The sequence below is a fragment of the Helianthus annuus genome, chromosome 1, assembly GCF_002127325.2.
Source record: "Helianthus annuus cultivar XRQ/B chromosome 1, HanXRQr2.0-SUNRISE, whole genome shotgun sequence".
NCBI classification, from domain to species: domain Eukaryota; kingdom Viridiplantae; phylum Streptophyta; class Magnoliopsida; order Asterales; family Asteraceae; genus Helianthus; species Helianthus annuus.
This window is the reverse complement of record NC_035433.2, coordinates 133,493,588-133,508,490: the sequence shown is the minus strand read 5'-3', so window position 1 is coordinate 133,508,490 and position 14,903 is coordinate 133,493,588. Positions and strand designations below refer to the sequence as shown.

Here is a 14,903-nt window from a genome sequence, read left to right as displayed (position 1 = left end):
GAAGTGGTGGCTCAAATAAAATAAATAAACATGTTTGTAAAATAATGAAATTATGATATTTATGGGGTTTATCCTGAATGTAAATAAATAATACTCGGGCAAAATTTTCAAGTTTAAAACGATCCTGTTAAGACTTCCGCTATAAAAATAAATACCACGGGATTTTCTGTTCCGCGGCTCCTGGACCGGGTCAAACCGGGGGCGGGGGCCGTGACATCACCGGCCGGATTTGGGTGATTCCTGTCCGATCAGGAGGAACAAGTAAGAACGAGGGTTCTATGGTTCAACTTGTTGTCAAAACACCTCGATATAACGTCAAATAATCAGAACAACCAAGGGTTAGACGAACAGGCTGATCAGGTCAGGATGTTGACCGATCGGACTGACTGTCCGAACGGACAGCCCAGCCGATCGGACAATCAGCCGATCGACCAGGCCAGCCGATCGGCTAGCACCTGGCCCCACACTTGAACAATTCCATGAAGTCTAGTATTTAACGAACTACTGTTCGATCGGACTATCGTCTGATCTGAATTACTCTTCGGATCATGAGATACAATGCTTCAACACTTAATCGATTTTCAACATGTTCAACGCGTTGGAGTGCCACCCGATCGAACAGCCGTCCGATCAGGTGACACCCTAATAAGAACTTGTTTGCTGAAGTACCTAACCGACCGGTTAGCCGACCGATCGAACGGACCGTTCCATCGATCGACCTGAAAGGGTAAAGATACTTCAATGTTTTCAAAATGCTACAACGAAAACTTCAAAAGTCAAACCATCATACACAAACACATCCTTCTCAAAGGAAGAAACAATCCACTCGAACAGCCATCCGATCGGCCTACTGACCGACCGGACAGGCTGTCCGAACGGAATGCCAATCCGAACGGTCAAGCCGTTCGATCGGACACCCATCCAATCGACCAGTTGTCCGACCCTCCAACACTTGTTTTCCGTTTTACGCGTTGCTTATCGTTATGCTATCGAACTATTCAGGCTAACCCTACTCTCAAGTGCTCCCTTCAATCCATCAATCACCGTGAGTATACTCGATCCCTTTTTGCTTTCAGCACTTTTGGGTGTTACATACGTTACTTATTCTAAATCACAGTCGAACACACTACTCAATTACTTCAAACGCTAACCATTACCGCATGTATTACGTGACTAAATGAATGCTTGTTGTTATGTTTACACGTGGAATGCTGTCTACCTGCCTTAACGACGATAGTACTATAGTTTGGACTCAGTACCCGTTCACACGGGGGTTGTTAAGGACAATTACTTGCATGGATTACGGTGGTAATCATGTATTGCGAACTGCCTCGGGCAGTCAACCCGCAGTCATTGGTATCGATAGATCCATGTCGATAATTAACATGCTTCGTTTTCCTCTGTGTACGTGCTGGTGATGCGTAAACTATTTCGAACTCTACTATGCTATTATCAAACTTGTATGCTCACCTTTACATTTTATGTATTGACTTTATTTTAACGTATGTGACAGGTGTTTAAGATGCTTATCTGCTAGGAAGGCGAAACTAGAATAAAAGTCTAGAGTATAGTTGTCTGTAGATCTTGCAGCTTGAGTCTCTAGACATAGATAAACAATTTTTATATTTAAATCTGAGTTGTCGAAACAGAATATTTGACTAGATGTTATCTGTAATACTTTGTTTGCCATTTGAGGTACGGTATGGGACGTATTATATAAATTGAATGGTAATGATAGTTGTTATGGAACTTCTGGACAATCTGTTTCGCTCAGTGTCATGCCCCGATGATTCCGCCATCGGTTGGGGTGTGACATTTTGTTTCTCATTCCTAATCTCATTGGATAATTCTAATAATTTGAATACCTATAAATTAATCATGGTATTGTGTCTTTCACTTAACTTATTTTTATTGAATCTTAAAAAAAGTTTTTTTTAATCAAACCTACTTATATAAAAAAAACCTTCGTGTGATCTCATGAACTTTATTTATACACATACTCTCATAACTATATAATTAATAAAAAAAACCCGAATATTATATTAAAACTCTAGTTGATAGGACTTGTTAAAAAACAATTGAACTCATTTCAGAATATTATTCGTGTTTTTTTTTCTTCTACACAACCTATTGATTTTGTTGTATTATTTTTTGTCAAGTTACGTCATTACAGGTATCCACATACATATTAGTAGGATAGTTAACATATCGACTTGATAAAAAAATATTAATTAACTGTTTCATTGTAAAAAAAACAAGGGTTTTTTACATATTTCCCCCTCCTAAGTTGCTTTATTACATATTTACCCAAATCATAAAATCAATTAAATATTTCCCCTCCCTAACTGATATATATTACATATTTCCCCTTTTCATTTAAATGACTCTTATTTATGACTATTTTACCATTAATGAACTAGTAAATGAATATTTACATATTTCCCATTCTCATATGTAAAATCAATTACATATTTACCCAATTTATATAATTTTATTATTAAAATCATGACTAATTTTAGATTTTTTTTTTATCATCTTCATATTATCACCTAATAAATAAAAAAAAAACTAAACAAAAAGCATAAAAACACAGCAAACGATCTCAATCTTCATATACACAATTTATATAATATATTAATATGCATCATTTATTTTGCTACTTGAAGTCAAAAGTACATGCATAAATTGTGTACATTTGTTTAGTTAAAAAACAATAATCATACTTTGTCAAAATTTCATATTTAATTGCCCATAAAGTGCTTTAATCGTTGAATACAGGCTACGGATTTCATCGAGATTTATATTAATATTCAAATATGCAGCCTACAAACCCAACAAAAAGCAACAACATACCTGAACGAATGGAAGGAGAAGGGGATTTGGCGTCGTCACGGAGGGGGAAGTGGATTTGCCGTCGTTTCTGCTCGTGTAGGCTTCAGCAAATTGTCTGAGGTAGGGTTTGGTGGGAAGATGAAACAATCGTATGAAAGATTATGGGAAATATGTAATTTCTTTTTAAAAAAAGAGGGGTAATTGGGTAATTTCTCAAAAAATAGGAAATATGTAATTGATTTTTTTGCTTGGGGAAATACGTAATAAGGCAACTTAGGAGGGGGAAATATGTAAAAATCCCAAAAAACAAATAAAGAAAAACATTTTTATTTAGCTTAAAATGTAAATTTTATTTATCTTATTTTAATAGAGGGAATAAATGTCGTGTAACTCAGACATTAAAACTTGATTTAAAAAAAAACTAACAACAAAATGAGTGACTAAAACATCTGAACTTGATTTATAAAAAAAAATAGGCATTTTTTAAGATTCTTAAAGAAAATAAGCTAGGTGAGAGACATAATACCATAATTAAATTAATAGTTATTCAAAGAATTTGAATTATCCAATAAGGTTAGGAGTGATAAACAAATAAATCTTCAAAAACACTATTTTGGTAAATACTTTTGTAACAACACTATTTTGGTAAATATTTTATCCACCAACACCATTATGGAAAAAAACTCCCTAAAACGGTACTAAGTAAGAAAACGACTACCAAAACCATGAAAATCATAAAATATAAGCACACATTTTTACCGTCACGTGACGTAAAACTTAGACAAATACAAAAGCAAACTTATACTGCGAGATAGCATAAAAATAGACAAACTCGAATTTTTACTAACAAAACTTTTAACCTAAAAAATAATAAATTAGGCAAACTTGAAGGGCAAAAGTGAAACATACAAACTTAAAAAACTTAAACTGTAAACCACCCTCGTTAAAAAAAAAAAAAAAAAAAAAAAAAAAAAAACCTCTTTTTGCAATTCGAAAAGGGTAGCAGCGCAGCTTGTTGTCCGTTTATCATCTTATCTTGATGTAAATTCATAACACGTTTCAAATGCAAATAAATACCCGCTCCTAGTTCATTAAACACAAGAAAAGAAAATCACTACAACAAACAAAAGACAATAGAAAAAAAAAGAAAAAAAAAACTTTAGTGGACTAAAAGCTGTTAATGGACTAAAAGAAAAAAAAAGAAAAAAAAAACTTTAGTGAACTAAAAACTGTTAATGGACTAAAAACAGACCAAAGTTCGGTGGTCAAACTCAAATTCAGCAAAGGTGACTGTGTGCAAGGTATACGTAAATTGTTATATTAGATAATAGATAATAGATAATGTTTCAATTGAATACTTTAGCTTTTTTAAAATCTTGAATTGATATTTTATCATCTTACTATTGTTTCTTATGACACTTCTTTTAGATGATGTAACATTGTGCAACATATTTCAAATAAATATTTTGTTTTTTTGTGAGGTGACCTGATATACTATTTTTACCGCCTAATCTATTAGGTAAGGACATGATTAAGTATAATAATTATTATGGGTCATCAATCAAGTACGTTAGCCCTATTAATGTATGTTTGAAAATATTTGTGTTGCTTCAATTTTTGGTCACAATAACGAGCTATATTGGTCGACTGATTGTCAAAAGAGCATCACTAGTCATTATATGATAAGAAAGTCATGGTTGTATTATATAGATGTTGATGTAAATGTCATGTCGTTTTAAGTAATTTACTTAATACGAAATTAATAAGACTACACGGTATGCAGACGGACCGGCGATCCAGGACGGAGCTCGACAGAGGGGGCGGCATGGTGTTGGCTCCGGCGACGGGGGTGGGGCCCACCTGGAGGATCGTCCCGAATGGCGAAGAAGGGACGTTGGCGACGGGGACGGAGCTCAGGACGGAGGGGGCGGCACGGTGTTGGCTCCGGCGCCGGACCGCGACGCACCGGGGCTGAACCCCATACCGACTAGCCTAAGGGTCATCTCTACTTCTCTTCAACCAACCAGTAATCAAACAGGCCGACTCTAGATAGACTAGTAGGACCGGATCAAAAATCGATAACATTAAAATTTGCTTGTCCCGGATATGAGCCCTAATTTTTTATTTTTATTTTTTTGACGACAACTTTAAATGGCTCTGTTGTCTTGAAATTAACTCATCATCATCATACTCAGTAAATCCCACCAATATTAAAGCTAACGTAGGGTTTGAGGAGGGTAAGATGTAGACAACCTTACCTCTACCCCATAAGAATAGAGGGGCTGCTTCTAGTGAGACCACCGGCTCGATAGTAGTTTTGCCTCAAGCCTTGGACATAAGGCACATAACACTTAGCAATTAAGACAAAGGCCGATTAGTGCATGTACTTCCTTGTCTTTCGGCTATCAACGCCACCACATGATGCATGATTAAACATCCCCCTCCTTTAATGTTATTTTCACGAAATTAGTAAAATAACGTTAAAATTAGTGCACTTTCACTTTTGCCCCCCGAGCGCCCATACATATATACATTACATGAGCGTTACCGCAAGCGGGGCATTGTCTTGAAATTAACTATTGTCTCTAAAGATGCACAAAATCAGTTTTTTTTTTCAAAAACTGTTTTCTAACGGCTAGATTTTCCAAACGACTATAACCGGCTTAAAATTCTGGTTTTGATAATCGGTTAAAAAACCGGTTTAGAAATTGGTTTCTGGCTAAAAAATCCAAAACCTATTAAAATCCGTAGTTTCAGTCCTAACTGTATCGGTTTTTTTCTAAGCATGTGGTATCAATAACAGAAAATGTTATCTTGATAGTCCGTGAATTTCCACAGGTGTTCCCTGATGATCTTCCCATCATCAATTCGAGGCAGGGGATAGCGATCCGGGTTTTAAACTGGTTTTGGTTAATAAACCGGTTACAATGTTCACCTTGTAGCAAATATGTTTACATTATTATTGAAGTTATCTAAAAATGAGAAGTGAAAACAACCCCCTACACCAATTCTACCTTCTATTCACCGGCTTTATTAGAATCCCACGTCGCCTACACGCCTTCTCCCGTTCATTTTACATCTCCTGTTATTGAAAGCACATTTGTAATAACAGTCGGATATGTAAACAAACCTCTAGATCTTCGATGTCTGTCGAGTAAGACCTCACTACACCTGATCCAACCTCTGATCATGGTTCACACGTTCAACCATCATCCGCATAAACCGGCTAGTAGTAGTAAATTTATGAATGTTAGTTTTGAATCATGAGTGTCTTCATGATTTTGAGGATTTTTAAATGGACCCAAAAGATAAGCCTACAAAATATAGTACATACAAAAAACACTAGGATTTTCTTTAATTCCATGCTTCAATAAATTTAAAAAATATAAAAAAAAGTAAGAGAAAGAAAATGTAGAACTTATTGTCCAAAACAAATCCAACTCTCAAGAACAGCAAAGTTTCAAACTGATTGATGAAATTCAGATAACCAAAAGACCAAACATGTCTCGAAAACATATCAAACTCAGTAAAGATCGCCTTCTTTATGAGTGTGAATAACACAATCACAAGTCGGGTACGAAACGCAGGTCAACAAGTACCCTTCTTTCATTTGATTGTCATCAAGAAACGACCCGTCTGACTGGTCAACACCACCAGAAACCACCTTTCCGGCACAGGTTGAGCATGCACCCGCCCTGCAAGAATACGGCAGCTCGACTCCAGCACTCTCAGCTGCGTCAAGAATGTAACAATCGTCTGGTGCATCAAATTCGTTTTCTTCACCGTCGGGTCCCACGAGCTTGATTTTGTATGTAGCCATGGCGGTTGTCCTGAATGAAGATCCGGCTTTTAAGCCGAAGGTTTTTGAGATTGTCTTGACCGATGGAAGTGTAGATGGGTGCTTTAGGAAAGCGTTGACCGTGGGTGGGGGTGTGGTTTTGACCATGGCTTGCGGTGAGGTTTTGACCAGGGTCTGGGCAGAAAGTGAGATCGACGACATGCTGACCTGGATACAAAAGCAAAAAATAAAATAATAAGATGATATCGAGACAAAATTGGGCAAGATGTATCTAATGCAAGTGCCATATATGTTGATAATGAATCAATGTAACATTTTACTTTTAAATGACAATTACATAATGATAAATATATATTCATTCTCTTAGGGGGTGTTAAAATGTGCATTTTGCAAGTAATGATGTGATGCTGAACCATCAAAACCAGATAATCAATTGCCGCAAATCAGGATAGTCGAAAGTAAAATCTGTTTATTCAAACATTAAAAATTGGTTATTGCTCGAGTAGACCTGGCAAACGGGTCGGGTTGGGTCGGGTCGGGTCATGGGTCAAAACGGGTTCGGGTCAAAACGGGTTCGGGTCGAAACGGGTCAATTAAAAAAAGGGTTGTTTTGGTTCGGGTCAAAACGGGTTCGGGTCGGAACGGGTTCGGGTTGAAACGGGTTTGGGTCGGAACGGGTTCGGGTCAGAACGGGTTTCGGGTCGGGTCGGTTAAAAAATGTTATTTTTTACAACACAACAATTATGTTTTGCATTTATTCAAGTGCAATATACCAAATGTTACAGTCATCTGATAGTTCTCCTTTTTACAATTACAATACCAAGTTTTGCATTTATTATTACATATGATTCTTTATAGATACAGACATATGTCTTAAGTGTGTTTGTTTCTGTATTATGAATTGAGAAAAGGTGAAAACGAAAGCGTACAGTTGCATTGCATCCTGTGTGTGTATGTATGTATATGCAAAACATAATTGTTCGGGTCGAAACGGTTCGTGTCAAAACGGTACGCGTCGAAACGGTTCAATTCGAAACTACTGGTCGAAACGGTACGGGTCGAAACGATTTGCGTCGAAACGGTACGCTCGAAACGCTTCGCGTCGAAACAGTACACGTCGAAACGGTACACGTCGAAACGGTACGCGTCGAAACGGTACGCGTCGAAACGGTTCAATTCGAAACGGTACTGGTCGAAACGATTCGCGTCGAAGTGGTACGCTCGAAACGCTTCGCGTCGAAACGGTACACGTCGAAACGGTTCGATTCGAAACGGTACGGGTCGAAACGGTACTGGTCGAAATGGTACGGGTCGAAACGGTTCGCGTCGAAACGGTTCACGACGAAACGGTTCGATTCGAAACGGTACATTTCGAAACGGTTGATTCGAAACGGTACGGGTCGAAATGGTTCGATTCGAAACGGGACTGGTCGAAACGGTTCGCGTCGAAATGGTACTGGTCGAAACGGGATTCGAAACGGTACTGGTCGAAACGGTATGGGTCGAAACGGTTCGCGTCGAAACGGTACAGGTCAAAATGGTTCAATTCGAAACGGTTCGCGTCGAAACGGTATGCGTCGAAACGGTACGGGTCGAAACGGTACGAAACTCGTCCCGACCCGAAACCTGCCCCGTTTCTGTAAGACATTAACCCACATCGACCCGTTTCTTTAATGTTGTCGACCCGCTTTGACCCGAAAATAACAAGATGGAATTTCAAGTGACCCATTGTGACCCATTTAGTTAAAATATCTTACCCAAACCAACCCATATAATTTTAAAAGTAACCCAAATTGACCCAGTTGGAAGGCTTTGGGTCAAGATTGCCCCCTCTATGCTCGAGTTATGGGCTGTTTAATGAGGCTCTTAATGGTTCAGACCTCTTACTGGTTCAGCACTTAATGGTTCAAACTGTTTGTTTCACGAGCAGATGTCTGAATGGGTCAAACATTTGCCTCTGAATGGTTAAGATTTATACAAAGTCTAAATGGTTAAGACCTCTAATCTGAATTGATCAGACATTTGCCTCAGATGTTGCCAAACAGCCCCTTAAAGTCACGGTCCATAACGTAATGCCCCCCTTAGACATGATAATTTGAAGTTAAAAAAAATGTTCTTTACCAACTAAAGAGGAATATCAAGAATGAACCAATCTCAAAGATAACACTACTATTCATCGATGCATAGAGAAAAAACTTGCTCAAGTTTTTAATTTTCTCAACAGAAGATCAAAGATAGTAATCAACAACTGATACCCAAAAATAAAGGTAGGTGTGTTCAGTGGCGGAACCAGAACGATTTACTTAGGGGGTCATCATAAGCTTGTATTCTATAATGGTTCAAATTAGGGGGTCCATCTCTAAGTTTGTTCTTCAAAAGCTTAAAATTTATAAATAAAAATTCAAAAAGTTCCGGTGACCGGAGGGTCAACGGACCCTCTTGACCCCCCTCTGGTTCCACCCCTGGGTGTGTTTTCCTCTCAAATTGGCTTATAGTTAATGATTTATGCTAATGGTCAAACGAGTAACATGTCTAGGACATTGAACTATATAATTAAAAGTTATCGTTATTAGGAACAACCTATGCAAACATAAGAAAAAGATACAAACAAACAGAGCCGCATTTAAACTTTTTAAGAGACCAAAAGCGCACAAAGTGTGCGCCTAGCTGGCATATGCTCAGGCACTCAGGCGCATTTTCAAGCCAAGCACCGGCCAAAGATCGTCTTAACAGGTCTAAAACAGCATACACTAGCCGTAAACAAGCGTGGAATCAATCGAAAACATTCTAAACATGTCTACAACCCCTAAAAATGTATTTTTATGCTATACGCCTCGCCTTTGACAACAAAGAATTGGTCTTAACAACAATAGATCACAATTCACAAAGCCATTTCAAAATTGTTATTCCAACAACAAATAAATATATGATTTGCCATATCAAACACATCATCAATTTAATTATGCAATTGTTTTCTCATGCATGTAAAGTTCAACAAAAATATTCCCCAATTTCGAAGGGAACATTTGTGAAACAGATCTAACCTAAAAAGTAAAAACGCATACCATAATTTTGTAACTATATCAACTTCCAGTAAAAAAGTTCATCTAAAACTCAAAAACAAACACACAATAAATTTAATCACACAATATGACGAAAAAAAAAAATGATAAGGTAAGAAGCTAATTGAGAGAGGAATTAGGAAACTTGATTTCTGAATGAATCAGAAACCTTATCACGCATGCATTTAAATCAAAAACAAATAACCAAGTTTACAAAACAAACCCCAAACTAACCATGAAGGCCATAATGGTCCCTCAACATGCAAACGAAAACAAACAGAAAACAAACTGGATTAACTAAACATAACGCGATCGTAACAAGACTCCCTCCTTAGCACTTTTTGACCTCAAGAAGTGAGCTCCGAAAAATCCGGAAACCGTAGCCTCATCTCGTCCAGGTATTCCCACGTAGCATCTTGTTCTCCCTGATCCTTCCACTGCACTAAAACCTTCATAGCGGCCCGATTCCGACGCTTAACCAACTTCCTCTCCAGCACCTTCTGCGGTTGAAGAATGAACCTAGACGCTGTCGGCAACGGTATTATTTTACTCGGCTGTCCCTCCGCTTCTTTCAGCAACGACACATGAAACACCGGATGAATTTGGGCCTCCTCCGGTAGATCCAACCGATAAGCGACATTCCCCACCTTCTCAATCACCATAAACGGCCCGAAATACTTAGGTGTCAGCTTGGAATGCTTATGAACCCGGAGTGAATTCTGCATGTACGGTTGTAACTTGAGATATACCCATACCCCCGGCTCGAATACCCGCTCCGACCGATGTTTATCTGCTTGTTGTTTCATACGGTTTTGCGCCTTGAGTAACGCTTGTTTAACCACCTTTATGGTACTCTCTCGGTCCTGCATGACTTCATCCGCCTCCGTATCCCTCGAGTCCCTCGGAATATACGGAATATGCAACGGAGGTCGGTACCCGTACAAGGCCTCAAACGGTGTTCTTTCCAAGGACGAGTGGAATGTGGTGTTGTACCACCATTCCGCCAAAGACACCCATTTGACCCAAGTATGTGGTCTCTCCATCACCATACATCTTAAGTACCCTTCCAAACATCGGTTAACTACCTCTGTTTGGCCATCCGACTGTGGGTGGTACGCGGTGGACAACCCGGCCTCTATCCCTTGCAAGTTTAAAAATTCCGTCCAAAACGAACTGAGGAATATTGGGTCCCTATCCGACACGATGGACTTAGGACACCCATGTAGCTTAAATACATTATCAAGAAATACCTGTGCTACATCCTTAGCCGAAAACGGGTGACACAACGTCATAAAATGGCTATACTTCGTTAGTCGATCGACCACCACAAATATCGTGTCCTTTCCTTTAACCTTCGGTAGACCCCCAATGAAATCCATTGATATATCTTCAAAAATCGCATTAGGTATCGGGAGGGGCTGCAATAAACCCGGATACGCCACGTTCTCATTTTTCGCTCTCATACACACATCGCATGCCCGCAACAACCGTCGGACCACTTTGGATATACCCTTCCAAAAAAACATTCCCTTGACCCGTTGGGTCGTAGCCCGTAACCCGGAGTGCCCTCCTATCGCGGTCTCGTGACATAGCCTGACTATCTCCTCTCGTAATTGTATATCGGCCCCTACCACCATTCGATCCCCCTTTGTTAACCACCTTTCGTTCCAGCGAAACCTTGGTACCGTTTCTCCGTTTTCAATTTTTTGTATTATTCCCTTCACTTCCACATCCCCTTGCTGGCTCTCTATTATTCTCTTTAGCAACAACGGTTCTAACTGTGACACCGCCATCTCGAACAAAACCCCCCCTTGCACCCGAGAAAGGGCATCCGCTGCTACATTCTCACGTCCCTGTTTGTATTCGATGCTGTAGTCATAACCCATTAACTTGGCCAGCCACTTGTGTTGTAACGGTGTAGTGATTTTCTGTGCCAACAAATGCTTCAAGCTTCGCTGATCGGTACGGATGACGAAAGGGCCTGTGATGAGATAGTAATGCCATTGTTTCACAGCCACCATAATCGCTAATAATTCTTTTTCATAAACTGACAAGGCATTTTGCTTTGGAGATAAGGCTCGGCTCAAAAAAGAAATCGGGTGGTTGTCTTGCATCAAAACCGCCCCGATACCCCCAGCCGATGCGTCTGTCTCGATGACAAAGGGTTTTTTCGGGTCCGGGAGCGCTAAAACAGGGGCCGAGGATAAGGCTGTTTTGAGTCGTTCGAAGGCGTCTTGTGATTCGTCGTTCCATTTAAAGGCGTCTTTTTTAAGCAGATTCGTGAGAGGTTTAGCGATCATACCGAACGAACGAATAAACCGCCTATAATACCCCGCTAACCCCAAAAACCCTCGTAGTTGTTTAAGTGTTCTCGGTGTGGGCCACTGCTGTATGGCTTCAATTTTGGTTGGGTCGGTTTTCACCCCGTCACCCGATATGATGTGTCCCAAGTACTCCACGGCTCGTCCCCCAAAAACACACTTTGATTCCTTCGCGAACAACTTATTTTCTTTCATAATGGCCAAAACCCGTCTCAACTGTTGTACATGTTGTTGCTCATCACGGCTGTAAACCAAGATGTCGTCAAAAAAAACCAATACCCCTTTTCGTAACATCGAACGGAAGACGTGGTTCATAAGGGCTTGGAACGTTGCCGGGGCGTTCGTTAATCCAAACGGCATAACGAGGAACTCATAATGGCCCTCGTGGGTGCGAAATGCCGTTTTGTGTACATCTTCCGGAGCCATGCGAACTTGGTGGTACCCGGAACGTAAGTCCAACTTAGAAAACACGGTAGCCCCCCCAAGCTCGTCTAATAATTCTTCTATTAACGGAATTGGGAACTTATCTTTTACGGTTACCTCATTGAGACGGCGGTAATCCATGCACATGCGCCACTGTCCGTCCTTCTTCTTGACCAACACAACGGGGGCTGCGAAGGAGCTGTGGCTATTTTGTATAACCCCCGTTTCCAGCAGTTCGCGGGTGGTTCGTTCGATTACATCTTTTTGCACCGCTGGGTAACGGTAGGGCCGTTGGCTGATCGGGGCCGTCCCGGGTTGGAGGGTAATACGGTGGTCGAACGGCCTCGGTGGTGGCAGCCCTTGCGGCGTTTGGAACACTTCCGGGAATTCTCTGATGAGACGCTTCCACGTCTGCTCTTCGTTGGAGGCTGTCGGGTCTCGTATAACCCGTGAAGACTGCATGGAGGACTCGGCCCCATACTCGGCCATATGTAATGCAAACAACTGCAGGTGGCTGCCCTTCGCTTGTTTAGACAACATTCCCTCGATCTTTTCTGTGGAACACACGAAAAATTTGTTGTTTTGCAGGCCCTTGAGTTCGTACAACTTACCCTCCAATTCGAATCTCATAGTCATCTTTTGGAAATTCCATAATATATCCTGCAATGGGAGAAGCCACTGTACCCCCAAAATCATGTCGTAGTTCTCAAGAGTAAGAAGCAATACCTCCGTTTTAAACCAATAACCTTGCATCGCCCATTGAAACTCCGGGCAAAACTGCTTACATTCTAACTTCTTCCCGTCCGCCACCCCGACTTGAATGGGAGGTATGTCTCGCACCTCGCACTGGAGTTTTTTGGCCACCCGGGTGTCGATAAAATTATGCGTCGACCCGGAATCAATGAGAATATGAAGTTGACGATTTCCCATTGACCCTTGGACTCGCATGGTTGAATAAGATGGCATCCCGGTGAGCGCATGTATCGAAATATGGTGCTCCTTCTCCTCATCTTGTACCACCTCAGCCTCGGTTTCCTCCTCCTCTTCCATCTCGATCACAAAAACCTGCCCCTTCGTCCGTGCACATTTATGACCCGGAACGAATTTTTCCGTACACCAAAAACACTCTCCTTTGGCCCTTTTTTGTTCGAGCTCCTTGCTGCTCAAACGGCGCTGCGTAGAACCCGGTTTGGAGGCTGTCGTAACGGGTCGATTGGGTGTGGGTAATAGTGGCAACTTGGCTGCATTGGAGGGTGGGGTAATTTTAGTGTTGTTCGCTTTCTGGGAACCCATACTCCATTTCCCATTGGCGAATTTTTCTTCCAGCGTATCATTGTTCAAAGCTTGTGTCTTGGCCAACCCGTAGGCCTCATGCAATGTTCTAGGTTTGAACATCTTGACCGGACCCTTAATATCCGGTTTAAGGGCCTTGATGTAGAGGCTAACCGCTTGAGGCTCGCTTAGTGACACCTTGTTCAAAAGTGCATCGAAAGCATTGTTTAGCTCTTGTAACGTACCCGTTTGTTGAAGTGAAGCCATCTCCTCGAGAGGATCTTCGAATAGGGCATCCGAAAACCTAGCCGAGATCGAACGGACGTACTCCGGCCAGGGAACTTCCGCCACCGTGGCGTTTCTAGTCTTCATATAAGCCCGGTGCCACTGCAAAGCGTCCCCCTCCAAGTGAACCGCTGCACATCTCAACTTAGCGTCGTCTGCGGTCTCATCCATTGCGAAAAAATGCTCGCAACGATAAACCCACCCCTCCACGTCTTCCCCCGAGAACTTGGGGAATTCAATTTTGCCGATCCGGAACGGTTTCGATCCCCTAGCGTCGGCGTCGGGACCGGACGATCCAAACGAGCTGTCCGACGAGTTGGATTTGTCACGAACAACCTTCAAGATCTCTTCCTGTTGCTTTGACGATTGTTCTTGGCTCTTCATCAGTGCGGATAAGGCGGCCCGGATCTCCGTGATCGCCTTGTCGTGGGACTTGAGAGTACTGTCGATTTCACTGTTGCGCGTGTTGGTCATGGTGGCGGCGGCGGCAGAGCTCCGATGAGGAATCGGTGGCTCTGATACCCTTGATAAGGTAAGAAGCTAATTGAGAGAGGAATTAGGAAACTTGATTTCTGAATGAATCAGAAACCTTATCACGCATGCATTTAAATCAAAAACAAATAACCAAGTTTACAAAACAAACCCCAAACTAACCATGAAGGCCATAATGGTCCCTCAACATGCAAACGAAAACAAACAGAAAACAAACTGGATTAACTAAACATAACGCGATCGTAACAAAAAAGCTACATCAATAAATATGAATATCATATTTAAAAGTAAAGGATTTGAATAAACTTACAGAGGAAAAATGTTAATGGAGTAAAGCGGAGCAATCGAGGGGTTAAGCAACTTGAAGACTAGAGGGAGGGTTTACTTATAAATAGTGGGGTGGGTGGTGGGTGGGGG

The 14,903-nt window shown here is 41.1% G+C and overlaps 1 protein-coding gene across 1 annotated transcript; it reads right to left on the bottom strand.

The window, feature by feature from the left end:
- Positions 1–6,180: 6,180 nt before the first annotated feature.
- On the bottom strand, positions 6,181–14,903 carry LOC110878820 (ferredoxin, root R-B1). Its single transcript, XM_022127200.2, has 2 exons — positions 14,797–14,903; positions 6,181–6,838 (listed from the first exon to the last, which is right to left on the bottom strand). The coding sequence occupies exon 2, from the start codon at positions 6,830–6,832 to the stop codon at positions 6,356–6,358; it is 477 nt and encodes a 158-aa protein (XP_021982892.1). The 5' UTR covers positions 6,833–6,838; positions 14,797–14,903; the 3' UTR covers positions 6,181–6,355.

What these genes read in the sequence shown, in the direction of transcription:
- LOC110878820 (XM_022127200.2), bottom strand. Translation starts at nt 6,832, where the DNA reads ATGTCGTCGATCTCACTTTCTGCCCAGACCCTGGTCAAAACCTCACCG.